At 43.4% G+C, this 27272-nt stretch overlaps 1 protein-coding gene across 1 annotated transcript in view; it reads right to left on the bottom strand.

The window, feature by feature from the left end:
• Window positions 1-27272, bottom strand: part of LOC143121459 (protein furry homolog) — a 522367-nt gene that overhangs the window by 295699 nt on the left and 199396 nt on the right. Inside the window, exons 7-10 of the mRNA XM_076281827.1 lie at window positions 17995-18163; window positions 17818-17910; window positions 17581-17679; window positions 17223-17324 (exon numbers count right to left, since the gene is read on the bottom strand). Coding sequence (XP_076137942.1) covers window positions 17223-17324; window positions 17581-17679; window positions 17818-17910; window positions 17995-18163 — 463 coding nt within the window. The remainder of the gene's footprint in view (window positions 1-17222; window positions 17325-17580; window positions 17680-17817; window positions 17911-17994; window positions 18164-27272) is intronic.

The following is a 27272-nucleotide window of genomic DNA, read 5'->3' as shown; positions in this document are numbered from 1 at the left end:
CGTCAAGTTTCATGTTGTGTGCCCTAACATTTTTAATCAACTACTTGTGCAACTGTATTTAAGTAGGGAAAACGTGGATGTGTTTGATTAATGCCATCTTACTCTCTCTACGGCCACGGCAGAGCCCGCTAGCATAGCAACATGCTAACACATTCGCGCCGCGCGCACATACCGACATGGGAGAGGTATGACTCAACTCGTGAAAGTTAAGGTAAGAACATATATTACTACTGATTTTGGGTGGCGTGTTCCTTTAAGGTAGGTGGATTTCAGGCACAAAATATTACAGTAATAGGAGACGAACTATGATTGTTTGTATTTATTTATTTGTTGTGGATAAGATGAAGGGTCTGGAGGATATTCCATCAACCTCGCTAAAGGCCAAACCTCGCTTATTTCGATAAGTCTCGCTAATTTTAGTGAGAGTTCCGTTCCATTAGTGAGGTTAACATGAATCCCAGCTTGGTAACTATGGGAATTTATGCCACAAAACTAACCTGGTGTCAGGTTAGTTTTGTGGCATAAATTCCCATAAAGATTCCTGTGCCATTGGCCAACTACTCACTCAGTGGAAGTCAGTTCACCCAGGTCACCCATCGAACCGAGCCGGTGAGTCTGCTACTTTCTGGCAATCATTTTGAAGAGATTGTTTTGTATGTAATTGACTCTCCTCTGAACCCTTTGATTCTTGGCCATAGATGGCTGGCTAAACATAATCCTCATGTCAATTAGGACAAGAACACAATTTTGGGCTGGAGCCCATTCTGTCTGTCTCACTGTCTGAAGTCTGCCCCTTACCCTTTGTCTGCTCCTGAGGTACATGATGACTATCCAGATCTCTCCAAGGTCCCTGGGGAATACATCGACCTGAAGCCGGTGTTCAGCAAGTCTAGGGCCACAGCACTACCACCTCACCGCCCATATGACTGCCCCATCGAACTGCAGCCTGGAACTAGTCCGCCGCGGGGTGGTGTGTACTCTCTCTCTGCCCCTGAACGTCTGGCCATGGAAAGGTACATTGAGGACTCTTTAGCGGCAGGGATTATTCGTCCGTCCTCCTCCCCAGCAGGGGCGGGATTCTTCTTTGTCTCCAAGAAGGACGGTTCTTTGAGACCTTGCATTGACTACCGTGGTCTTAATAACATCACGGTCAAAAACAAGTACCCTCTGCCCCTAATCTCAAGGGCCTTTGAGTTGTTGCAGAGGGCGACTGTGTTTTCCAAATTAGACTTGCGCAATGCATATCACCTTGTGCGCATTAGGCATGGGGACGAGTGGAACACGGCCTTCAACACGCCTAGGGGCCACTATGAGTATTTGGTCATGCCTTTCGGTCTACTACTAACTAACGCCCCTGCTGTTTTTCAGTGCCTGGTCAACGATGTCCTTCGTGATATGGTCAACCAGTTTGTGTTTGTTTATTTGGACGATATTTTGATTTTTTCCAAATCCTTAACAGAACATGTCCAACACGTGAGATCAGTGCTTCAAAGGCTGCTGGAGAATCAGTTGTTTGTCAAAGCTGAGAAATGTGTTTTTCACCAGGACTCTACTTCTTTCCTAGGCTTTGTCATTTCTCAGAGAGGACTGGAGATGGACCCATCCAAAGTGAAAGCTGTGGTGGAATGGCCAACCCCACAGTCACGTAAGGACCTGCAGATTCCTGGGATTCGCCAATTTTTACAGAAGGTTTGTGCGTAATTACACACTGTGTGGCAGCACCTTTGACTTGTCTGACTTTATCATCGGTTAGGTTCATCTGGAATGAGGCCGCAGAGAGGGCTTTTCAAGACCTCAAGTCCCGCTTCACTTCTGCTCCAGTCCTGACCACCCCTGACCCCACTCGCCAGTTCATTCTTGAAGTGGACGCCTCTGATATCGGTGTTGGTGCGATTCTGTCCCAGAGATCCTCTACTGACGGTAAAGTCCATCCATGCGCTTACTACTCTCACAGACTCTCCTCCTCTGAACAGAATTATGATGTCGGTGATCGGGAACTCCTCGCGGTCAAGCTGGCACTCCAAGAATGGCGCCATTGGCTAGAGGGAGCTGAACAACCATTCCTAATCTGGACGGACCACAGAAATCTCGAGTACATGAAGTCTGCCAAACGCCTCAATGCCCGCCAAGCAAGGTGGTCTCTGTTTTTTAACCGTTTTAATTTTACTCTGTCCTATCGTCCAGGTGCCAAGAATGTGAAACCCGATGCCCTTTCCCGCCAGTTTTCTGGAGCCGAGAAGTCCAGAACTGTGGACACCATCTTGCCATCTCGATGTTTCGTAGGTGCTGTGTCCTGGGGAATCGAGAGAAGGGTTCAGGAGGCGTTGCAGAAGGAGCCTAGCCCAGAGGGTTGCCCTGCTAACTGTCTGTTTGTTCCCAGATCTGTCAGGTCAGAGGTCCTTTCATGGGGTCATGCTTCTAACCTGGCATGCCATGCTGGGGTCAGGAGGACCATGGCCTGCCTCCGACAGCGTTTTTGGTGGCCCAAGATGGTTGCTGATGTCCGAGCCTATATTGCTGCTTGTATTACCTGCGCTAGCAACAAGACCTCCAATCGACCACCTGCAGGCCTCCTTCAGCCCCTTCCTGTTCCCAAGGCCCTGGTCCCACATAGCTCTTGACTTTGTGACTGCTCTCCCACCTTCGGATGGTAACACTGTTGTGCTCACAATTGTTGATAGGTTCTCCAAGTCAGTGCATTTTGTTCCTCTGACCAAACTACCCTCTGCCAAGGAAACTGCTATTCTTGTTACTAACCATGTGTTCAAGATCCATGGCCTGCCTTGTGATGTGGTGTCAGACCGGGGCCCTCAGTTTGTCTCGGCTTTCTGGAGGGAGTTTTGCAAATGCCTAGGGGCTTCTGTTAGTCTCTCATCTGGTTTCCACCCGGAGTCCAATGGGCAGACGGAGCGTGCTAATCAAGATCTGGAGCGCGTCCTCCGGTGCCTCTCCTCACGCAACCCTTCCTCCTGGAGTCAACATCTGGCATGGGCAGAGTATGCCCATAACTCCCTCCCAGTAGCAGCTACTGGAATGTCGCCCTTTCAATGCTGTCTTGGTTACCAACCCCCTCTGTTTTCTTCTCAGGAGGCTGATGTTGCTGTGCCTTCTGTCCAGGTGTTCATCCAACGCTGTAGGTCAACCTGGAGAAGAGCTCGGGCAGCCCTCCTGCACTCCAGTGCCCAGATGAAACGGGTGGCAGATCGGCGGAGGGTCAAGGCACCACGTTATCGGAGGGGACAGCGGGTTTGGCTCTCGACTAAAGACCTGCCCCTGAAACTCCAGTCGCGCAAGCTTGCTCCTCGGTTCATCGGCCCTTACCAGACTGAACGGGTTTTCAGCCCGTCTGTGGTTCGACTGAAGCTGCCTTTGCCCCTTCCGCGGATACGCCCGACCTTCCACGTATCTCGAATCAAACCGGTCAGCCACTGCTCACTCTCTCCCCCTACTGAAACACCTCCTCGCATTATCGATGGAGCCCCAGCCTTCACTGTCAGAAGGTTATTGGATGCCCGGCGCCGGGGACGTGGCCTCCAGTTCCTGGTCGACTGGGAAGGTTATGGGCCAGAGGAACGGTCCTGGGAACCTTCGAGCCGGGTCCTGTTTAAGTCTCTGATCCAGGACTTCCGCCATCAGCACCCCAACCATCCCGCCTTTGCGCCAAGAGGCGCACGTTGAAGGGGGGGTACTGTCAGGACTGCCTCTGGACTCATTGTTTACGTTACCCCCCTGCTGGCCTGATCGTGCTTTACTCTGTGTTTGTTTTGAATGTGCCATGTGCTCTTGCCTTGACAGCTCTCCCTGCCCCATTCTTGCCACCTGTTCTGTTTGATTCAATTATTGTTTACCCTGCTGCTCATTGTATTCCTCTGATTACCTGCTCTACTTATATCTTACTCATTTTGTGTTTCTTCATTTGGTTGTCCTGAGCCTGCACTTTGTCTCTGTAAGTTTGATTCTGAGATTCTTGTTTTTTGGACATTTAACTGAACTCTGATTCTGGAACTCTTGATTTTGTTTTTTTTTGTGTCTGGACCTTTTTCTTTTTTGTTGGGGTTTTATTTAGTTTATGGACATTTACTGAGCCCTGATTTTGATAGCTCGTGATTATTGAATTTTTTCAGTTTTTGAACTTTCTTCTTGAATCTCAGTTTTTGATTACCTTTTATTTTTTGGATTACTCAACTGGACTGAACTCTGGTTTTTGACACTCTCTTTTGGATGTTTTTAATACTGCCTTATTTTGGGATTGACTTGAACTCGTGTGCTTGTGCTGGTTGCCACTCTAATAAATCTCTGGAACTTCAATTTTCTGCATTTGGGTCCTCCTTGTCCCAAGCTTGACACCTGGTCCGTAGCAGGTTAACTTTCAAACTTTCAATCTGTCAAGCTACTTCAAACATAGTAAATGTAGAATTTTTTTTTTCCAACAGTGTCACCAAGCATGGATTTACACATTCACTAGCTCCAAAGAATTTATGATAATTATGCAACTTAAAATGTTTTCTAAAACTGATAGTTCCGGTCCTTGATTGTGATTGGCTGAATCGCGTTTGATGCCGTTGTAAAATCCAGCATAAACATACACCTTGACCGCATTACTGCCCTACCACAACTCGACGTTGCTTGGCAACCATTCAGATAGAGGAAATATTTTCCTTGGCAGAACCTTTACTTTATGAAACTTTGCCAGGTATTTATAGTAACAGTTTTAGAAAAGCAATAAGCCACTCGAGTCCGTAGGTTACACTGATTCTACAACAGCTAAGGGGGGTTTTAGGCACTCCGCTAGCGCGTGGTGCCTAACAACACCCCTTAGCTGTTGTAGAATCAGTGTAACCTACGGCCTCTCTGGGTTTATTGCTTAATGAACTTGACACGTGTGGTTCTAGGAATCTTGCTACTCTGCATCATTTACGGTCTGTGATGGTGTAACGTGTAGCGAGACGGCATGGGAATGGAATTATATTCTTGCGTGTTCACAGGTTCGCTTCCCATACAAAGTATTTGGGATACATAGCTTATCACCTTGATAATGGCATTTTTAGTTATACTCTTTAATGAAAGACATGTCCTAATGTTGATAAAGGGTCATGCACATTTGGTAGGCTGTTCAGTGACAATAATGCTTTGCCAGTGGGCTATATTATATCTGATGCAAGCCAAATGATAATTATGTAGACTGTAGGCCTATAGGCAGCTAATAATTAAAACTGCTTCATGTGCCGACGATTGTTCATGAATGTCAAATCAGCTGTGCTACACAGATTAAATATTAGGCCTACATGACAAATTGAAAACCATTGCATTTCAGATCCTAATTATATTTCAAACACTTTGGGACTTATGGGAGACACTAGGCTATATTATGCTGATACTAATTTTATTTTATGACCACCTACACCTAGACAATAATTTGGAGTGAACCCTTTTAATCTAAGAATGTAGGCTATAGATAGTTGAATAGCCATATGCCAAAGTTGTTTTTGAGTTTATACTATTAATTCATTCACTCGTTTTGTTCAAGGGCTGTATTTTGCACCCTGGCGCATGGCGTTAAACTCGTTTTCCACCTAGCGCAAAGTTTAATTCCTTATTTTGCACACGTTTATTTTTTTAGCAATGCGCCCAGGGGTGTGGCAATTAACAACTTGTGCATTGTCTAAAAAACGCTATTGTACACCACCTAAAACGCATTACGCTACTGACCAAGAGAAACCTGGTCAGAAGTCTATGGCGAGTTGTTTACAGTACCCTCCAGAATTATTGCCACCTTTGGTAATGTTGACTAAAAACAGGCATAAAAAAAATCTTCTGATTCATTGTACTCTCACAATGAAAACAACAAGGAAAAATTCACCCTTGAAGGTAAGAAAATTTATTCTGAGAAAAAAGAAAATCTCATAAAGAAATAAATATTTTTAATGAAAACACGTTGCTCAAAATTATTGCCACCCCTAGAAAATCTTACATACAAAACAGACGCATTTCCCTAGCTAATTTCAACTTATTTAAGTTAATCAGAGTGTCTGTGAACTTTCAGAGGTAGTTCATTACTTTTTTTTTCATTAAGGTATGAAAATAAAGTGACACAGAGGCTAAATCCTCGTCATTTTTCAACATCAGAAAGACAAGAGAATACACTAAATTTAAATAAAAAGAAAGTGTGTTGACATTTGTAAGTCAGTGAATGTCTATAAAACTAGGTACTTTGTTGAAAATGCCTATATTTACAGTTAAACAATGGGTTAAAAGGTTCTACTCAACTGAAAATGTAACAAACATGCTTGGACAAAGACCCATGGTTATCTCGCCCCCACGTACAGTATGGAGGATGGTAAGATAGTAAAAAGGATCACTATTGGAGAGTTACAAACAAAGGTGTCATCTTGGGGTCACCAAGTCCCCCAAACAATCTTCAAAATTGACCTCACTGATAATAGCTTATTTAGAGGGCACGCCTGTCCAGTAATTTAATTACCATTGTAAACGGTAGGAGTTACTGAATGGTACAGTGACTTTGTCTGGAAGTGTGGTCTATTGTCAGATGACATGAAAATTGCCCTCTTTGGCTAGAAACACTTTAGGTGTGTTTGCCGTACATAGAAGAATGACTATACTGAAAAGAACCCCATACCTAATGAGAATTAAAGGAACCGTACATAAGAAATGTAATTCAATTAATCATAAAATTGCCCTGATTTGTCACTAGACATTAGGAAATCATGCTAATTTCAAATACTTATATCACTGACAACAGTAGTCCGGCCAGGATATCGTCATTTAAAAAAGTTGCAGCCCTCAACTGATGTTGATGTTTACATATTTGTGTTTTAGCCTGATCCGCCACCCTCCACCTATCTAGTAATCACAAAGTCAGTAGTGTTTCGGCATCTGGGTTGCCAGCTCTGCTCTAGTTACCACATCTGCGGTGTACACCACTCTACAGCATTTTTAAATTTTTGAAAGTGATTGTAGTACCAGTTTTGGCCAAAATCCTACATACGGTTCCTTTAAGGTGGAGAGGCTGTGCTATTGTGGGGCTGTTTTTATTCCCAAAGGCCTTGGGAATCTAACTAAGGTGCATGGTATCACGAACAACATAAAAAACCTGAACATTTTTAAAGGAAATCTGTCAGTCTCTGCCAATATACTAAACGTTGGTCATGATTGGATCATTCATTAGGTCAATGCACAATAAATGTCCAGATCAAAACAAATATGGTTTACTGAACACAAAATCAAGCTTCAGTCCCCTGATCTAAACTCCATAGAAAAACAGTGGGGTGAGTCAAAGAGGAGAATGCACAAGTGTGGACCTAGGAATCTGGACGATCTGGGGAGATTATGTAAAGACCAACAGTCTTAAATCTCTTGCTTTGTATTCTCCAACTCTATGGGATGTCATAGGTGAATATTACAAGCTGTTTTATTGGAAAAGGGAGGCTTAAGAAGGTATTATAAGCAGGGGTGCCAATAATTGTGAGCAACGTGTTTTTGTTAAAAAAAATGATTTCTTTATGATATTTTCCTTTTTCTCAAAACAAATTTGCTTCCCTTCAAGGTTGGATTTTTCTTATTTGTTTTCATTATGAGATTACAAATCACCAACAGATTATTTTTCATACCAGATTTGCGTGGGGTGCCAATAATTCTGGGGGGTACTGTATATGTTATTTTAAGAGTGCATTGTCAACAGTCACATTGGCGGGTGCACAACGCACCATCCTTCTATGATCTGTTGTATAGGACTTGGTGTTGATATCCCTTAATGATTACTTGAGGCACCGACGAGACTCCGTGGGATTGTTAATTGAGTGATGGCACCCTTTGGGTTGTCAAGTGGGCACCCTCCTTCTTGGGTGTTTCGCTGATAAGCCCACGACACCTCCAGAGGGTTCAGCAGTGAATCCCAGCGTCCCAGGTTCACTCCCTAGATGCCATCAACTCACTTGAAAGCCCAGGCTGAGTCTTTTCTCTTCGTCCACAGCCACTGGCTTCCCTTTTCAGCAGCCACAGAGAGTTCTTTGACTGCCTGCCGATGGGCCTTCCGTCGCACTCCCATCTCCCTGAGTAGCCTGGATGTTGAGGTGGCTACGAATCCTCTGCAGCCTTGTTGTTCCGCATCGGATGCAAGTTCAGCGTACCTCAGCCTTTTCCGTTCATAGGCCTCCTCCACTGCACCCTCCCAGGACACGGTGAGCTCGATGATGTAGACAAGCTTGAGAGAGGCTGACCACAGAACAAGGTCTGGTCGCAGGTTGGTGGCTGCGATTTCAGCTGGGAAGCAGAGTTTCTTGTCTAAATCTGCCAGCAGCTTCCAGTCCCATGCTCTGCCCAGCTGACCAGTGTCTGATCTTATGGGGATGAGGTTGGCTTGACCCTCGCCCTCCCGAACAAGTGGTGTTGGCTGCCACTGGGATGACGGGGGAGGAAGGGCACTCATGCTTGTCCGTCGACTTTCCAACACTGCTGCAAGACACTTTAGCACCTGGTTGTGCCGCCAGGTGTAACGGCCTTGGGTGAGGCTGGCCTTGCATCCCACTAAGATGTGCTTCAGTGTTGCTGGACTTAGTTGCTGGGCATAGAGGGCATGTGGGGTCTTCGGCATACGAAGGAGCGAAGGAGGGACATCATAGGCAGCCCTGATGGTAAAGCTCGTCCTGAATGCTTCCATCTCCCACAGCTCTTTCCAGGAGATCTTCCTCTTCCCCATGCTATCCACTGCCCTTGCTTTGCCTGCGCCACAGCTCTGGCGCACCTTCCTGCTTCCTCCTCCCGACGTACCTCCTGGACCACCAGCTTGCATCTCTGAGATGGAGAAGCCTTGCTCCACACTGGTGTACTGGCCCCAAGTCCAAGACCACTCCTCCCCTCCTGCACTCGGCCCACAATGTCATTATGTCTGAGTGCTGCCTTTGCCTGCTCAGTTGCAGCCAACGGGGCCCACTTCCTCCCAATGGCCAGGATGGGGGCAGCTTGGGCTACAACTGGATCGCTTGAATCCAGTAATATCATCTCCAGCCTGACTTTAGCGCACTTGTACTCCTCTGCTAGACTGGAAATGGGCAGGTGTAACATCCCTTTGCCGTAAAGTCCAATACTGCTGAGGCACCTGGGAAGGCCAAGCCACTTCCTTACATATGAGCTGACCAGTCTCTCCAGCTTTTCCACCTTTGAAAGCGGGACTTCATAAAGGGTTAGTGGCCACAGGAGATGTGGAAGTAGTCCATATTGCATGCACCAGAGCTTCAGGTTGCCAGGAAGCAAGGTTCTGTCGATGTTCTCCAGGCCGCTGGCTACCTCCTTCCTGAGCTGCTCTACTTGCTCTTTGTCCTAGGCTTTTCACTGGCTTCTCGGAGACAGTTGGGATGGGTTCCTCGCCAATGTGGAAGCGGTGGTCTGACAGCTTCCCCTTGATGATGGAGATGCTTCTGGACTTGCTCGGCTTGATCTTCATGCGAGCCCGCTCAATGTTTTCCTGGAGCTTTCTTAATAGCCGTACCTTGGTCGTGGTGAGAGTTGTGAGGTCATCCATGTAGGCTCTGACCGGTGGCAGCCTCAGCCCAGGTCTTATTCGCTTGTCCGCCAACTGTCCATCTAGAGGCCCGAATGATGACCTCCATGGCCAGGGTGAAGGTCAGCGGGGAGATGGTGCAGCCGGCCATGATTCCCACTTCCAGGTGTTGCCAAGCTGTTGTGTACTCTGCTGTGGTCACGCAGAGTTGGACGTCCTGGAAGTAGGCCTTGACAAGGGTTGTGATAGCTGCTGGGATTCTGAAGTAGTCAAAGGCTGTCCACAAGAGGTTGTGAGGGACTGAGCCAAAGGTGTTCGCGAGATCCAGGAACACCACGTGAAGATCTGTTCCCTCCTTTTTGGTGACCTGGATCTGATGCCGGATGACACTAGCATGTTCTACACACCCGGAGAAGCCTGAGATGCCTGCTTTCTGACGTGTCAATCAGGTTGTTTCTTTGCAGGTATCCTGCCAGCCTGTGAGCAACCACGCTGAAGATTTTTCCCTCCACGTTTAGAAGGCTGATCTGATGGAACTGCCCGATCTCTGATGAGTCCTTTATAAGGATCCCTCCGGCTCTCCGCCAGGATGTTGGTATCTCCTTCTTTTGCCAAACAACTCTCATCAGTCTCCAGACATCAGGACATCTGGTGCGTTTTTATAGAGCCTGTATGGAACTCCGTTGGGACCTGGAGATGATGCGGCCCTTGCTCTACGCACGGTTTGTTTTACCTCACTCAACCTGGGTGGACTGATATCCAGCTCGTGCTCTGGTGGATTGACTGGTGGCATGTCAGGTGGGAGCGTAACTTTTTCCTGGTGTCGGTCATCTGTGCAGGAATTTTTCAGGTGTTCTTCCAGGTCGGCCTTTGACACAGACTTCCGCTCTTCTCCTTTGTGAAGAGACTCTTCACAAATTTGAAAGGATCTTTGTAGAAGCGTGATCTTGTTTGCTCCTTCCTTCTGCTCTTCCTCAGGAGGTTTTCAGCTCTCCTCAGTGTTGCAAGCCTGCTCCGAATCTCTTCCTGCAGCAGGTTTATACCCTCCTTCTCCCCCTCTGTGGCCTTCCTCCATTGCTTTTTCAGCTGCCTCCTCTCCCTGACTAGGCGGTCTATCTCTGTCTGCCTTCTGGACTTGGTCGGGATTGAAGGAGTAGCTCGTTTGCCTTCGACCACTCCGAATCGTTCCACCCCGTAGGCATAGATGAGATCGCCCATTCTTTCCAACTTCTTCATGGTTCATGCCTCTGATCCCTTCCAGTATGTTGCAAAGATCAGTGTTTGCCTCCTTCCACATCGTCTTGTTGCAGGCCTTTGGCCACTTGACTAAAGGCCTTCGCCCCTGGATCTTCTTCTCTGCTGTTGGTCGTGATGGGTTGGGTTTAGGTTGCCCTCTTGTGCCTTGTTCTTCCTCCTCTTGGGCAAGGATGTTGATGTCCTGCAGACTGTGGTGTGTGTCCTGCTGCTGAACTTCTGTCGACTGACTCGGCCTGCTTCTCAGAAAGTAGCTGTCGATGCGACTTCCCTGTTGACCCTCCTTTAGGCACCCTTTTTTCATCCATCTATCATCCATGAACGCACCAGCGCATGTCCATGCAAAACATTACAAATGGCACGATTACAATGGGAAACATAATTGGAAGATATTAAGAAGTACATCTCATGATGACCAGTTGTTCACCTAGCCTGGGTTTTCCCATGCTGCCTTACGCACGCGATTTTATTCACGCTGCTAGGCGGCCTGGATTCTGTGGACTTCGTTTTCACCTCAACGAAGGAACCAATCACAGAACGGAGGGGGGACAGCAAGACGATGACGACACACCCAAGCGGTTATGAGCTACTTACAGACGCATTTTATAGACATTTGTAGCGCCCAATAAATGGATCTGGGCATTAGTAAACCACGTTTTAAATATGAGAAAATGAACTTGTAGTTCCCAGACCCCATCTCAATGAGATGAGGTGAGGTCTGGCATTAGCCAGGCTAGAAATAAGTGGCCTTCAAAATCTGTCTGCCTCTATGGGAATTTACCATAGGGGTCAAATACTTATTGCCCCTGTAATTTAAGGAAGAACATGTATTTATTTATGATACATTGTTCATTCACTAAGAAAATTGGTGTTCTTAAAGGTTGGATTTTTACTCATTTTTTAAATTAAGGCATTAAGATCAATTTCGAACAGATACTTTTATATTCCTCTTTTTAGTCAACTTTAGCATGGGTTCAAATACTCATTCTCCCCACTGTATCAACTATACATTTGTATCTCATCTGGTTCAAAATACGCGGTCAAATCCCTTTTCAGGTGGCGGATTTGGCTGCCATCTTGGTCTCAGAGATCACTAGTGGGCACCCTGGCTAAATCGTTTCAGTATGCAGTCAGCTGCATCCGTGCCAAATTTGGTGCTTGTAGATAAATTGGTGCAAACAATGGTGTGTAACTACAGTCAAAACTGCTTTTTTGGACAGCGGCCATATTTGAATTGGAGGATTAAGTGGTCCAGATGTACTTGGTCATAAATATAAACATTCCTATGTGTTTCCCATGATCAATTAAGTTGAAAAAGATATCAAGTTTGTATTTGTAGCACATGTGGTTCAAAAGTTGTAGAACCCTTTTCGGGCAGCGGCCATATTGGATTTGGCCACCATCTTGGCCCTGAGGGTCGCTGGCTTCGGCGCCCTAGCTTAATCATTTCAGTATAACTTGAGCTACATCTGTGCCAAATTTGGCGCTTTTAGAAGAATTTGCTCGAAATGACCTATTTATGTGCTTAAGGCCCCCCACTAACTAGCATTTCTGAATTGAGTATCCAACTGTGCTCAAAGACAATAGTGCATGGTACAACATAATATCATAGGAATATGAATTTCCCATATATATGGGGTTTCCATTCATAATGACCCAGGGTGACCAATGGTGACAGATCTGCCAACCAATCATGAGTGATTTTTCTTAAAACGTAGTGGTTTCATCTAATACTGAGTAAGTAAATTCAAGCCAGGCGCGTTTTGCTGCGATTCATATGCTAATTTAGAGCCATTAGCACTCCGCCAGGTCTCCACATACGTCATAGTTCGTTTCCGCCCATATGTGGCACGGACAAACGCGACGTTCACAGGCTGTTAATTGTCATTAACTGCCGAAAATTAGGGAGATTTACGAGCGTTTACGAAAATTACACTTTTCATGCAGTGCATGTAGCTCTGTTCCTTCCCTAGCTGACCAAGGGAGCACGTACACCAGCCTATAGCTCTCTTACTCTCTTAACTGACCAAGGAAGAAAATAATCAATAATTTATTATAATTAAACTAGAACATATAGAAAGGCAAAAATTAACATCCAAAAACTAAATAGCAAGCAAAGGCCAGAAGGCCGCAAAAACGAGGCCAGAAGGCCAAAAACGAAGCCACCCAATTTCCAGGCCTCTCTCCCAGACTGTCACTCTGAGAGGGACTGTAGACCTTGAGGTAGAACACGAAGCGTGGCGTGGCAGCGGTAGCATTCAACAAGGAACCAAAAAAAAAAAACGAGCCGGCCTCAGGAGTGACGTCAGCCAGCACCTTTTATAGGGCTGGTCCAGCAAATGAAAAACACAATATGCATCATCCCGGGGCGTAAGGCCTGTATAATCAAAGCATGTCGTAAGCAACAGCCTACTACTAGCCTACTATGTCTCTATTGTGCTTTTGCTTTATAGGCTGACCAGTGAAGCACAAGTGCCGCAGCACAGATCTTCATGTGTTTATATATCCTTGTCATCTGTCTCTTAACCACTCCCCTCCAGCATAGGTGCTGTATTGACCCTGTGCTGAGCCACCTTCTTCTCTGGCGTAGTGACCGCATCGCTACATCTTCCCTTTCCCCATTATCTCCCCACGGCCTGAACCGTGTTCACGCCCATTTTCCCTCAAGGACCGTGTCCTTGGTTCCCCCTTCCCCTGGAGCCGTGCCACCACTTATGGGATCACCGCATCATTCTAACAACGTTTTTTTTTTCAGCCTAACAATGTTTTTTCCCAGGTCAATCCATGGACATTACTGAATCTTCAGTTTCTCTTTCTTTTTAAGGTGCCTTAGTTGCCGCATCCTTGGGGCTGCATTTACAGATCCTGCTTGACTCCTACCTATGCACTCCTGCGCAGTCCCCACAGAGCATTTGGCTGAGCCATAAACTCTGCAAAGCATGGTCGCTCTTAACATCCATTAATCAGTTTCAGCTTCGAGATGGCTCTTCATGCTCTTCACTTGTACTGGTCATGTCAATGCCCATCCTACTCCAGCCTAGACGCTGGCTGTCATTCTCTATCATTCTCTCTCTGTCATTCCCATTTTATCACTTTCAAATATTCAGACCATGTGTACATGCTAAGTAATGTCTAAATTTTCCCTTATAGCATATTTGATTCTTATCTGCAATGCACTTTTCTGTAACCCCATTGGTTTGTGCAACTCAAATATCTACCAACACATATTGGAATTGGCACAGAACTAGAGATGTCCGATAATATCGGCCCACCGATATTATCGGCCCGATATTAGCATAAAAATGTAATATCTGTTAATATCGTTATCGGATTTTTTTTGCCTTAAAACCGATAAAATAATGCTTGCGTTACACCCAAATAGTGCCTATGCGCTCCTGAAGCGTTTACCGGCGCACAGATGATGACCTCATCAAGCTGCGTCTTGAAGCATACAAACAAGCGTGGATGGCTGCAGTAACAAACTTGCTCGCTCTAATAGCGATATATATTTAGCCTATGGCCAAATTACGCAGTGGAGAAAGTGACAGCGCAAGAAAGTGCGTCCAAATTAACCCATTCTTCTCAGAAGAACTACTCGCGAAGTAGCCTACTCATCACACAGACATCACAAGTATCACATGAAAGAGCTTTTTCTCAGCTTTTAAACGATGTTAGCCGCTAATTGCTGTGGTGAACGGTTCGCGAGAAAAGTAAATATCATTCAATCATAAATTCTACTGAAGGTTTTGCGTCCATCTCCCTACCCATTCATCTCGGTGGAATACTTCAGAACCCTTCATTTAACATATGACAAACCATATATCAGAATAAACAGCAGACCTTACCGAACAGAAAGGTGTAAATCAGTCCCCTGTACAGTTAGCCGTTCCAGACTAATCCCGTTTTGAATTTGCAGTAAATTTCAACATACATGGATGTCTCCAAATTTGGGATTTAAGTTTTACACTGTGTTTAAATTGTTCCACGTTATTTCATAACGGGCCAAATACAAAACAAATATTACAAATGTCGCCTAGATATCGGTAAATCAGAGGACAGCTGACTGTAAGAGTTTGTGAAAGTAGCCTTAATGATCACAAAATGCTAAGCATGCATCTAGGCTATTTGAGTTTCTTAAAGCTGAGCTGTGCTTAAATTGTTAAATACATGATTTCATAACAGGCCAAATATAAAATAAATGTTAAATATAGCCTAGATATCTGAAAATATTAGATGATCAGATGATTTACAGTTATATGTAATATGTCATGTTTTATGTTTTTGTATGTGATGCAGGTCTACTGCAGTGAATACAACGTTGATCATTTTTATAGCCTACTACTGTATAGTTAACTTTGGCCTTGGTGCCCTGACATGTGGCCTTTGTGCCCCCCACCAAATATGCCCAACTGAAGGCCAAGTGGCCTTGCCCCTAAAATGGTGAAATTCCAAGCCTGATTGTGGGTATTGCCCGTTATGTACTTCACCTCAAGCCTGAAGTATTTTTTGTAGCTCAAACAAATGTTTTCAAAATTGTGCAGTATAGTTGCTTGCCACATTGTAATTGACTCATATTTGTGCATTCATTCAATTAAGGTGATTGAGTTTTAGTTAAAGATACAGTTCATGAAGCATCCTACAAATGCAGGCTCATTTAACACAGAAAAAGGGTAGCCTGTCATACACTATGCCTGTAGTTGGCTTTACATTCTGCTATGTTGCACATAGTTGTTCAGGTACAATGTTTTATCATTTGTGAAGAAGTCAAATTTGCCCTATTTGTTGTGGGCATTGTCAAGATTATCTCAGGGAGAGTGTAATCCAAACTGTTGTTTGAGACAATTAAAAAATAAAAAATAAACATGGCACTTTTTCCCTAAATTAAGTTGAAGTATTTTTCTTATTTTGCACAGACAATGTTAACATTTGGAAAGCCTTGTTGCATTCAAGAATGCATCCAGTGGGGCATCACAATAACATTAAGCATGTTGTGTTAATTCCACAACAGGAGATATGTGATGTTACCTAAATTAGTTTTGAGGAAAAATAACCCACATATCGACATCGGTATCGGCTGATATCGGAATCGAAATTTGAGAGTTGGACAATATCGGCATATCGGATATCGGCAAAAAAGCCAATATCGGACATCCCTACACAGAACGTTACTCATTTTGGGTTATTGCAGCAAATAATGGTCTACCAGAGCACTCGCTCAAATACTCTGCCAGGGTCCTTAGGTACCTTTCACATCACCTTATCTATAGCTACATGGTCCTAGCCAGGGTCTCTTCAATTTGGTTGTATTCTTTGGGGTGTCACATGGATCCTGCTCACGATCCCCGCAAAGCACTTCGTGACCCTGGCTAGGGATCTTGCCAAACAAGCAGAACTGTAGATTGTAAATTTGGAATGCGACTCATGGATCACTCATAAATCTTTGAATCACGTGCCATCTGCAACTGCACCAGTCCTCTATTCCAACTGCACTGACCTCGAGCTCTGCAACGGCAAGTTGTACTCCCCTACTTGACCCGAGCTCTGCAACTGCAAGCTGTATTCCCCTGCACTGACACCCGAGCTCTGCAACCGCAAGCTGTATTCCCCTGCTGACCCCCGAGCTCTGCAACTGCAAGCTGTATTCCCCTGCACTGACCCCGAGCTCTGCAACCGCAAGCTGTATTCCCCAGCACTGACCCCGAGCTCTGCAACTGCAAGCGTATTGCCCTGCTCGTCACATTAGTTAACCATCAAGCCTACCCATTCTGTCTGAACTTTCATGAATATCTTATGAAGTCTACATGAAATGTCACTTTACAAGTTGTGAAGTATTCATAATCACTGAATTTAACACTGGGAGGTAAACTAGCCTACATTCAGCTACATTCCCAGTAGCAAAAGATGAGAAATAATCTGCAAAGGTTAAAAATACATTTTTATGAAACAAAAAATATTTGCTTGACCATGTTCTGTCTTTTTGGCACTGAGTAGCCCATTGACTCAGATGTGATGTGATCAGGTAAGAGGTTTGGAACAAAAACGGCAATGCTGCTTTGCGATTGTTGGACTTTTATAGGGCGGTGGTAGTGTAGTGGTAAAGGAGCTGGGCTAGCGTGCAGTAGCCTGAAAGTTGTCGGTTCAATTCCCGGCTTCCACCGTTGTGCCCTTGAGCAAGGCACTTAACCCCAAGTTGCTCCGGGGACAATGTGATCCCTTGTTTGGTATGAATGTTGAGTCATGTCTCATGAAACAGTCATGAATGCTTTATGTGCGATTTATGACAGCTGCTATGAATGTGTTATGAACTCACCCGTCAAGTAAAGTGTTACCATATGAGTTAACGAGATTCGCAGATTACATTGTTTTTATTTGCATTTTACACAACGTCCCAACTTTTTTCTGATTTGGGGTTGTACTTGAGTGACAAATAAAACAGCCGATTGCTATGCACCTTGAGATTGGAGAGGCAGCTGCTGAGGAAGACATGCCACCTGTTCAGGAAGAGTTGCTTTTGGCTCACACACAGCAGACAGGTCACCAAGGGATATAAGGCCTAAACACCAGAAGGAAGAGGAAGTGTGATACAATACAATACACTCTACACAGACAAAGTAAATTAGTCCTCATTTTATGTTGTTACATCATTTACTGCATTGACTAGTATTCTCTAACAACTCCATAGAGCTGAGGGGGAAATGTTGTTTTTGAATATTTATTTGTTATCTTAGTATGAAGAGAGAAGAGTTGCGTGGCAGATATAGATGAAGAAACGGCTAATAGGTCATCATCAATATAGCTAGTTGACAAACCAGAGAGTGCTTCTTCCTGGTAGACAGGTCCAAGGTTGTGTCATGCAAGCTCTCCACAAAGTTCCTTAGGCAAGGAACATTCACCTCATTTTTCACAGCCTATATGGTTTAAACACACAATCAAAAGCTATTATTTCATAAATTAGGCTACAAATGAAATCATCAAACAGAATGGCAAAGACCTATACATACTAATGACAGATAATTATATCTAATTGTAACTGTATTCCCACTTACACCAGCAACAGGAACTAAAATCTCAACAAACAGCCCAGCCAAGGCATGTTTTATATCTTTGTCCTTCACCTCCAGGAAATACTGGGCACACTCCTGCAATGCAGATATGAATACTTGGATTGTAATCAACAATGATCACAACAATGGTCTGGAATGACCAATAGATGATTCATGTACCTGCATGAAGTGGAAAGAGGCCTCAAATTCCTCCACAGGATACATTTTAATCCTGAAGAATTTGACACCCATGATAAGGCTAACAGTGTTCTGGATCACATAAGGACTCTGCTCCTTCTTTCTCAGCTCCTTCAGCTCCATCAGAAATGTCTTCTTCACTGCTGGAAATCTGATGCACAAAACCCAGAGGTGCTTCACTACATGAATACCAAAACATGTGGATTAACAGTAGCACACACCAGCCCACCTCTGCATTAACTTACTGACTCTCGTCTCTTTGGAAGAGTGACATGTAGTGACATTACATTACATTATTTATGATTAAGCACTCTATTCTGGTGCGACTTACAACTAGAGGGACTATTCCTCACAGGAACCTTTTTAGATTAATGAGATTAATAGACTTCTGTTTGCTGGGTTGGATAGTTTACTGGTTTAGCCAAGTGAATAATCTGACCATGTATGATAGATCAAAACAGAATTCACATAACACAACACAAAAACTAGATGTACCGCAGAGCGGTACAAAATATGACCGCCGCCCAGTCCAGCACATTTTTTCCCCAAAAATAAATCACGCTGAAAGGCCTATATGATTCTAACTGTCTCACTAAATTGCATTATCCACACTCAATTCTCACTGATATCTGCTAGACAACAAGTACCAAAACATGATTAGTTCATAGATTTCACATGTAAAATTCATTTTATACAACCCCACCTCCATCTTGCCTGTTCATAATTCTGAGAAATTCTTGAATTGTGTGCATGTGTGCATGTACATGTCACTAAATGTACACATACATTATTTTATTGTAAGGCCCCCCATGAACGAAAGTACACAAAACTTGGCATGCATACGGAGGGTGTCATAATGATCCTACACATTTAATTTCGTGCAGTTTTGACCTTGTCAGCCAGAGATATTGTGATGAAAACACCTAATTTTTTGCATTTTAATTTTTAACTAGGTGGCGCTATACATGAAATAAGTGGTAATGGGATGGGTTGACATGCCCCCTTAAGACCAACATACATAAAAAAGGTGGACCTCCTAGGCCCTACGGTTCTCGAGATATTCACAGAAAACTGTCTCTGGCCACCTACAGGCCAGTTGGTGTATAGTAACATAAATTAATTTATTGTGTGGCCCCCCATGAACGGAATTCCACGAAACTTGGCGTGCATACAGAGGGTGTCATAATGATCCTACACTTTCAATTTCGTGCAGTTTTGACTATGTTAGGTCACAGATACCTGCGATTACAACACCTAATTTTTACTTTTTTGTGTTTAACTAGGTGGCGCTATACATGAAATGAGTGGTTATGGAATGGGTTGACATGGCCCCTTGAGATCAATATACAAAAAAAAAAAGGTCCTCCTAAACCCTACGGTTCTCGAGATATTCACAGAAAACTGTGTCTGCCGTACCCTCCTTTCGGGGGGTCCAGTCCAGCGGGGGGGGCTACAGATCAAAACGAAAAACGATGGTTCCATGCTATCCATGTGGGGTTACATGCCCACCAAGTTTCGTGTACCCCGGTCTTTCAGTGTCCCGGAAAGACCGGGACACTGAATTGACGGAAATTTGGGCATGCGAAAAAGAAAAAAAAAAAAAAAAAAAAAAAAATCTAACTAAACCTATATGACCGCCGCTTCGCTGCACGGCGGTCATAATAACACAACAGAGACCAGGGGCCACAGATACAGAAACAGTGTTTACGCACTAAAATTAAGCCAAGCACTTACGTATGAAAGATATTAGGAAAATGTGCGTACCTCTTATCCATAGTATATGTATTTTGCAGATCAAGAGGAACTAATGTTAATGTGAGATAAATGGTCTGCATATGAATCATATTTTTCTGCCTTCATGATTTATTGCATGGGCCTATTGCTGCCATATATTTATTGTATCTGAACAAGGAATTAGAAATGGTTCAAAGAACGAAAATGAAACGAACACATGTTTTGGATGAACGTAACATAATTTTAGATAACTGGTTGTATCATTCTGATTAACCTTCGTTTGAATATTATTCAAAAGTCCATGGGCTTGGAGAGTCACCTGCCCACATAGTGTTCCCCAGACCCCTTATAGGATGAATTTGGTCAGATTTTATGAATCAGTGTCTCCCCTGTATAACAGGCTTGAACTACTAGTTGATATAAAGGATTTTCATATCCAACACTATTGTAACAAATCATCCATGATGTAGGATGAAGGGTTTTTTTTATTCTGAGGTCACACCAGTCGACCAGCAAATTTGCAGCAGTATTAAAGCCAAGAGTATACAAGAATGAAAATAAAACTACAGTCCAAACTGGTTAGATAACAGAACAAAGGACTGGTCTTAGCACTGTGTAGCATTACAAATGCTGCTCAAAGAAGGAATTAAAGTACAAAAACATGTGATGACTACAACCAATAGGGAGTCCCAGAATCCAGGTGCTGCTTGTTAGGGTGACAAGGAAATCATTCAATCAGTAAGTGGGTGATGAGGACCTTACTGGGACTACAGCTGTTTGAGTAGGCTCAGGAGTCGTCACAACTACCTAACTGCCTTTTCCAAGTATGTAGCCTAAATGCTGGCCATTTTGGTGCCCTAAGTGGAATTTTTAGTTGTACATACTTTAGTTGTACATACACCATCAACTGTGAGACCTTATATAAAGAGATGAGTACCTTTCCTAATAATGTTCAGTGAATTAATTTAGGCACAGATGGACTCCAATCAAGTTGTAGAAGCATCTCAAGGACCATTGATAGAAGTAGGATGTACCAGAGCTCAATTACAAGCATCATAACAAAGGGTCTAAATACTTATGTAAATTTCAGTCTTTTATTTTTTATAAATTTACAAAACACTCCAAGGGCCCTATCATGACATTCTAAAGTGCATCGTCACTCGTCAAAAGTCTATTCAAATTTAGTAGGATGTCCAGTTGACATTTGGAGGGGTTTCGTTATCGAAAGTGGAGCGCATGGCGCAACAAGGTGTTCCTAGGTTTTTTAATCAGTCATATGGGTGTGTTTGGGGCGTAATATCATTTCAAACCAATGAGAATGACATCTGTCATTCCCTTTAACGGCGCAAAGCGCGATATGTCAAATAAATGCATCGGTATTTTGGCATTCAACAGCACATTTGAAGGAGGCTGCTTGCGAGACCGTATGGAATAGTCATTCTTAAACCATGCTTTACTAAAACCTATTATTTGAACTCATTGACAAAGTGAAACTAACTTCACCAAGGAGTCAGTCAACGACAAGACAGTTATATGTTACTTTCACTATTGACTGACAATGGGTTACCACCGAAAACATAGGCTGGAAAAAGCAACACTTACCCTAATGTTGCTCAAATGACTGAATAAAACAACATTTATCCTGCAGAGGAGTTGCTTATATCTTGTGACAGTGCGTCTTCAGCTGTGCTCCATACGTGTCTCTCGCCTCTCCCCTAATCACTTTTAACCGTCATTACCAATTTGCAAATGATGGTGAATAACTACTCATCATGAGATGTACAGTATTTCATAATATCTTTATTCTAATTATGTTTCCCATTGTAATCGTGCAATTTGTAATGCTTTGCATGGACTTGCACTGGTGTGCGTTCATGAATGATAGAAGGATGGTGCGTGCACCTGCCAATATGACTGTTGAACAACTCGCCATTGACTTCTGACCAGGTTTAGGTGGTGTATGATAGCGATTTTTAGACAACGCGCCAGGCCCCTCCCTAGGTTGTTAATTGCCACATCCCTGGGCGCGATGTTTAAAAATTAAACATGCAAAATACCGAATTCAACTTTGCGCGGGTGAAAAACGAACTTTACGCCATATGCAGGTGCCCAAAATACAGCCCAAAACATCTGTTTTTGTGGAGTGTTGGAGTATTGTGTGTAGATTGATGAGATTTTTTTTTTTTAAGATGAGTCTGAAACATAACAAAATGTGGAAAATGAAGCGCTGTGAGTACTTTCCTTATGCACTGTATAGTGGCTGCTACGGAGCCCGGGAGAGCTCACTTTTTAAGTTATATTTTTTCTGGTCGTGATAATTTGTGAGCACGTTTTCCTTTAATTGAGCCCTCGAAAAAATAAAACGTGAGCACGTTTTACTTTAATTGAGCCCTCGAATTAATAAAACGTGACCCCGTTGTAGGCCTAATTTGAGCTCTAGAAATATGTATTTCGTGCTCACATTTAGTAATTCCCGACATTTTCTCACCGCTCGCTGTGCTGTGGTGGCAACTTCGTGTTACCTTGGCATGGACTAGGCCTACAGCTGTCTGTGACAGTTCATATTGGTAATGTGATGATAACCGCAGCTAATTAAAGCCTTTAGGTGGTCAGGATGGTTTATAGCGGAATTCTACTCTTTGTAGCAGGGGCACCTGTGGTGTCAACCGCAAGCTATGGAGACCCATAATGGGGGAATTCTACTAGGCTACATAGGCTACTCGGGCTCTGTTGTAATGACCGGTTTCCACTACCTCTTGGATTGTTGACTAAAGCCTACGTTAACTGTGAGGTCTAGAAGGCAATCGAAGCACACACAGCGACAAGCTCCCAAACAATTACAACACGTAGACCTACTGCTGTTGGTACAAAGGCTACTGCGTATTAGTAGTAGCCTATACCCACCCAATACAACAAGGTTCCCTCTAGCGCCCGATGGGCCTCACCATATAACCCACCCGCACACCGATATGATGCACACAACAAGGTAAGCTTTGACTATGAAACGGGAGACATAAACAGTGGCGTAAACGATGCTCAGCTTCTCACTCGCTATAGCTCACACCGTTCGCGATAAACACCACAGCTCTGCATAAACTTGGACCTCAACAAACACTCAAAACTTCGGAAAACATTCAGCTGGACGAAGATGGCAAGGGGCTTGTGCAAACACACACAATCATCTGCTCTCCCACCTAGCCTACCTAACAGGGCTATATCCAGGTGCACTGCAATCAATGAGATTCCCCCTACGTCACTACAAGCGACACACCTCCCGATGTCATTCCTGGGGATACCCCTTGACACCACACTACATTTTTGTGCACACAATTTAATTTCTTCGAGCCCACGTTTTAATTATTCGTGGGTGCGTTTTAGTAGATCGAGATCTCGAATATACTATAACGTGCTCATGTTTACATGTGTCAAGACAATATTGAGTGCACGTTTTACAAATTGTGGCCTCGTTTTAGTAAATGGTGCACTCGTTTAATAAATTGTGCCTTCGTTTTACTATGCTTAAAACGAGAGCTCAATTTAGTAAAATGAGCGCACACTATAGTAAAACGAGAGCACAATATAATAAATTGTGCACACGATTTAGTAAACTGAGCGCACAATTTAGTAAAACGAGCGTACGATTTAGTAAAACGAGTGCACAATATAGTTAAACGTGAGCACAATTTAGTAAAACGAGCGCACATTCTCTCAACATGCAAAACATTTTGCGATGACACCTCTAGGGCTCCGTAGGCTGCCCTGTATGACGGAGGTAAAAAAATTTACAAACACTGTAAGCATAACAATAATTATAACATTAGACCTGGCTGGAATGAGCATAGCTATGTATCATACTGAGGCTCGTTAAGCCTATAAACTTTGGGTCATGGCTGGAAAACCTAAGCAAGACCCAGAGTTTGAGCATAAACAACTTGCCAAAGCCAGATTAAGGTATGCTGTTCGCTTCATATCCAAAAATGAGCAAATTATGAGGGCTGATTCTATGGCCAACAAAAGGATGTGTAACAATGTCACTGAATTTTAGAAAGAGGTGAGCGCTCTTAATAATTGTAAACCATCTCTCCCATGCACTGTTGAGGGCATTTCTGGTGCAGAGAGTATTGTAGCAGTATGGAGATAGTATTACAGTTCCCTGTTGAACTGCATAAAAAGTGATCCATATGTGGAATGGATGACTCTGATATGAGTAATGAAACAATTAAGGTTTTGCACCTCCATTCTAATGTTACGTCACAGTTTGTTTATAACTAGAGTGGTAGGCAGAATGGTAGGCAAGGGACTGCAGAGACAGTCAGTCGGGTTGCATAGGCTACACATAGTTATAAATAGCTTCAAAATCTAAATTTTTATATCAAATATTGACATCGTATGCCGACCACTTGTGTAGGCCCTAACCAGGCACGTGCAGAGAAGGGGGGCTACAGGGGCTAGCACCTGCCCTTTTGCCCCTTTGATGTCCAAGTGCCCTTTTGACAAGACCCGTTTTTTACTTTTTAAAATTTTTAAATACTTCCGCTAGTTCCAATGTGAATATTCGCTAAAATGTCTCATTAATAGTTTGTGAAATTAGACATTTACAAAAATAACAATTTTCTGTGTTAATTGAAATGCCTTGTGGCCACCAATCCGTGACGTTATACATTCAGTGAACTCTCAGAAGGTGCACGCACATAGACATAATATACTATAGACGCTGCATCGACCGCTACTCCTTACTAGTGCTGACGAGACGTGGAGCCCCCATCTTGGACCGGTCATCCACTCCACTCAGTGTAATCTGTTTGGCCAGTGCGATGAGCTGTCAGCGCACTTAATTAATCATATCTCACTGAATACCAAACAGATTTTCATGCGGTTTTTTTTGCTGCAAAGGTCATAGATGTAGCTATGATACAGGCCACATTGTTCGAAAACACAAAATACAACCAATAGTACGGTAATGTTAAATCTTACTTGTGAAAAGTAAATCCCCCGAGTATGGTCCGCCGATTTGAGCAGGAACATGCTGCACAGTGCTGTCATCTTGTGTTTTCTGCTGCAACGCAACGAGGAGTATGACCGGTCCAAGATGGCGGCCGCATTTCTTGTTTCCAGCAGCCAATGCGGCGTCTATGTATATTATGTCTATGTGCACGCAGGCACAGTGCTGCAGGAGACGTTTGGGAGCACGGTAAGGTCACTTGGCAGTTAGCCTATCTGAACATGCAATAGTATTCAGCTTAGAGATAGAGAATAAAATGTTTAAAGTTGTTTCATGTTTAATGAAGTAGAACCCGTTTTAACTGTCATGGTCCATCCATTTCAATAACCTGGCAGCTTCGAAAATCTAAGGCTGAACGTTCATAACATATTCTGTTTAGGTTACTATGTTATAGTAGCTTAGGTTAGGTTAGTAGACCTAGTTCATAAAACAGAGTAGGCAAACCTTTTCTAAATCGTCATAAGCCGACGACATAGGCTACTGTTGTTTAACTAACCCAACTCCACACGTCGTTCTCTGTTTACAGTAGGCTACATTACGCGTCATTTCACTCAGTGGCCACACGCACATCACGTGAATCTGCAAGACACCAGCTTGCTAATGGTGATAGTTCACTGTGTAAATTATAGCCTGACGAGCCAGACTAGGCAATAACATATTTGCTGCCGCTATGGTGCGTCTAGATTTCTAGGCTATTAAAAGCTTTGAATTTAATCAATAAGATGTAGCCTTATAGCCTATGATCTCTGTGTAGACAATAGCCTAATGAAAACTGAAAAGACCTATCTGTCTGTTCCCTGGCTAAAGTAGGCCTACAGTACATGCACTCCTATTGAATTTTCAGAACCAAGGAGAGAAATGAGAAAAATGTGTTACAGCTCTGTCTGCTATTTACACCCATTCTTCTTGATAGGCCTACATAATGAATAAATATGAAAATGCATAAAATGTTTATCAGTACATTAGACTACTTTGCAAATTGCTAAACCATATAATAGCCTGTCCCACCATCATCATTGAAATAGCATAATGCTAGAATTTAAATGCAAAAAAAAAAAAAAATGTCCAGCTCAGGTTCAGATAATTAAAGCTTTATAGGCTAGGGAATGTTTTATTTTGATATAATTTGCATGTAGCCTATGTATTCTCTATTGGATTGTAATCAAATTTTTTTTTTATAAAGTTAACACATTTTCTGAAAATTTTGTTCCATGTGCCCTTTTTTAAAATTTGAGCCCCTGCCCCTTCAAAGGTCTCTGCACGCCCCTGGCCCTAACAGTTGGTTTAAAATAAGAAGCAAAAAGGCGACGAACGACCGTTTACCATTAGATCCTCATGGTTGTGGAGGATGATTGTTAGCAGCTGTGAAGTGGTTTATTCTATGGCCTAATAATCTAGCCTACTATCTACGATCTATCTACTAAGACATAAGGTAGACTAAATAACTATATCTACTATATAGAAGTCTATAACGTGTCTATATTTTACACAAAATTTGCGCACAGGGAGAGTCAAAACTCTTAGGCTTAAGAGACCTGCATGTAACTTCACAGCATGCGGTTAAAATCCTGGTGGTTCAGGATTTTGGACATAGGACCTCATTTCCAAGTAAGCAAGTGTGATATTTATCAGTTGAGACCGTTTTTAACACGTTTCATCCAGTCCTTCTAATTGCAGAGTTCGCAGGTGCTAGGCTAGCGCAAGTCAACGGTATGTGTAAGCCTGCCACTAAAAACAGTCTTACCCACTCCAAAGTCTCAGGCTTTAAAGGAATTACCCGGAGTAAAATGCACTTTAGATCGATTTCCGGATGATTGGGGGTACATACGTTGAGTTGACATCAAAATTAAGTCATTCGGATGTGTTTTGAGAAAGTTTGATTGTACCGTTTTCAGTCACAACTCGTAGCCTGGAAGTGAGCGGGGCATTTCAATTGCGCCGCTACAAAACGCTATTTCTATACCTCTTCTACAGTTCCAAACAACATAACACTTACGTGGTAGTGAGTAGAGGGTCCCTAAAGCCAAACCGAAGTATCCCGAGGTCTTTATGTGGTCGAATAGAGAGTCCAGAATGAATTTCATCAAGCCAGTACCTTTCCGGGAATGTTGCCATCTTTGCCGCCACCTTGAGGGGAAAGTCCGTAGGAGTCTTATTGCTGTGTAACACGCTCTGGAAATTCACAATTTCGTCGCCGTTTAAAAAAAAAAAAACATAGTCCAGTCCATACAACTTCATTTCAATTTCGAAAGAAATACTGGACTGTTTTTTTTTTTTTTTTTTTAAAAACGGCGACGAAATTGTGAATTTCCACAGCGTGTTACAACACACTCAGCAATAAGACTCCTACGGACTTTCCCCTCAAAGTGGCGGCAAAGATGGCAACATTTCTGTAAAGGTACTGGCTTGATGAAATTCATTCTGGACTCTATTCGACCACATAAAGACCTCGGGATACTTCGGTTTGGCTTTAGGGAGTGAGTTAATAGAAAGGCCTACAGATGCAACACAATTCAGAGGTGGG

The sequence above is a fragment of the Alosa pseudoharengus genome, unplaced genomic scaffold (genome assembly GCF_046254945.1).
Source record: "Alosa pseudoharengus isolate Yale_2024_CS ecotype anadromous, Long Island Sound unplaced genomic scaffold, YU_APseudo_1.1 YU_APseudo_1.1_scf_13, whole genome shotgun sequence".
Taxonomy (NCBI): domain Eukaryota; kingdom Metazoa; phylum Chordata; class Actinopteri; order Clupeiformes; family Clupeidae; genus Alosa; species Alosa pseudoharengus.
The sequence above is the reverse complement of the archived record's forward strand: the minus strand, read 5'-3'. Positions and strand labels throughout refer to the sequence as shown.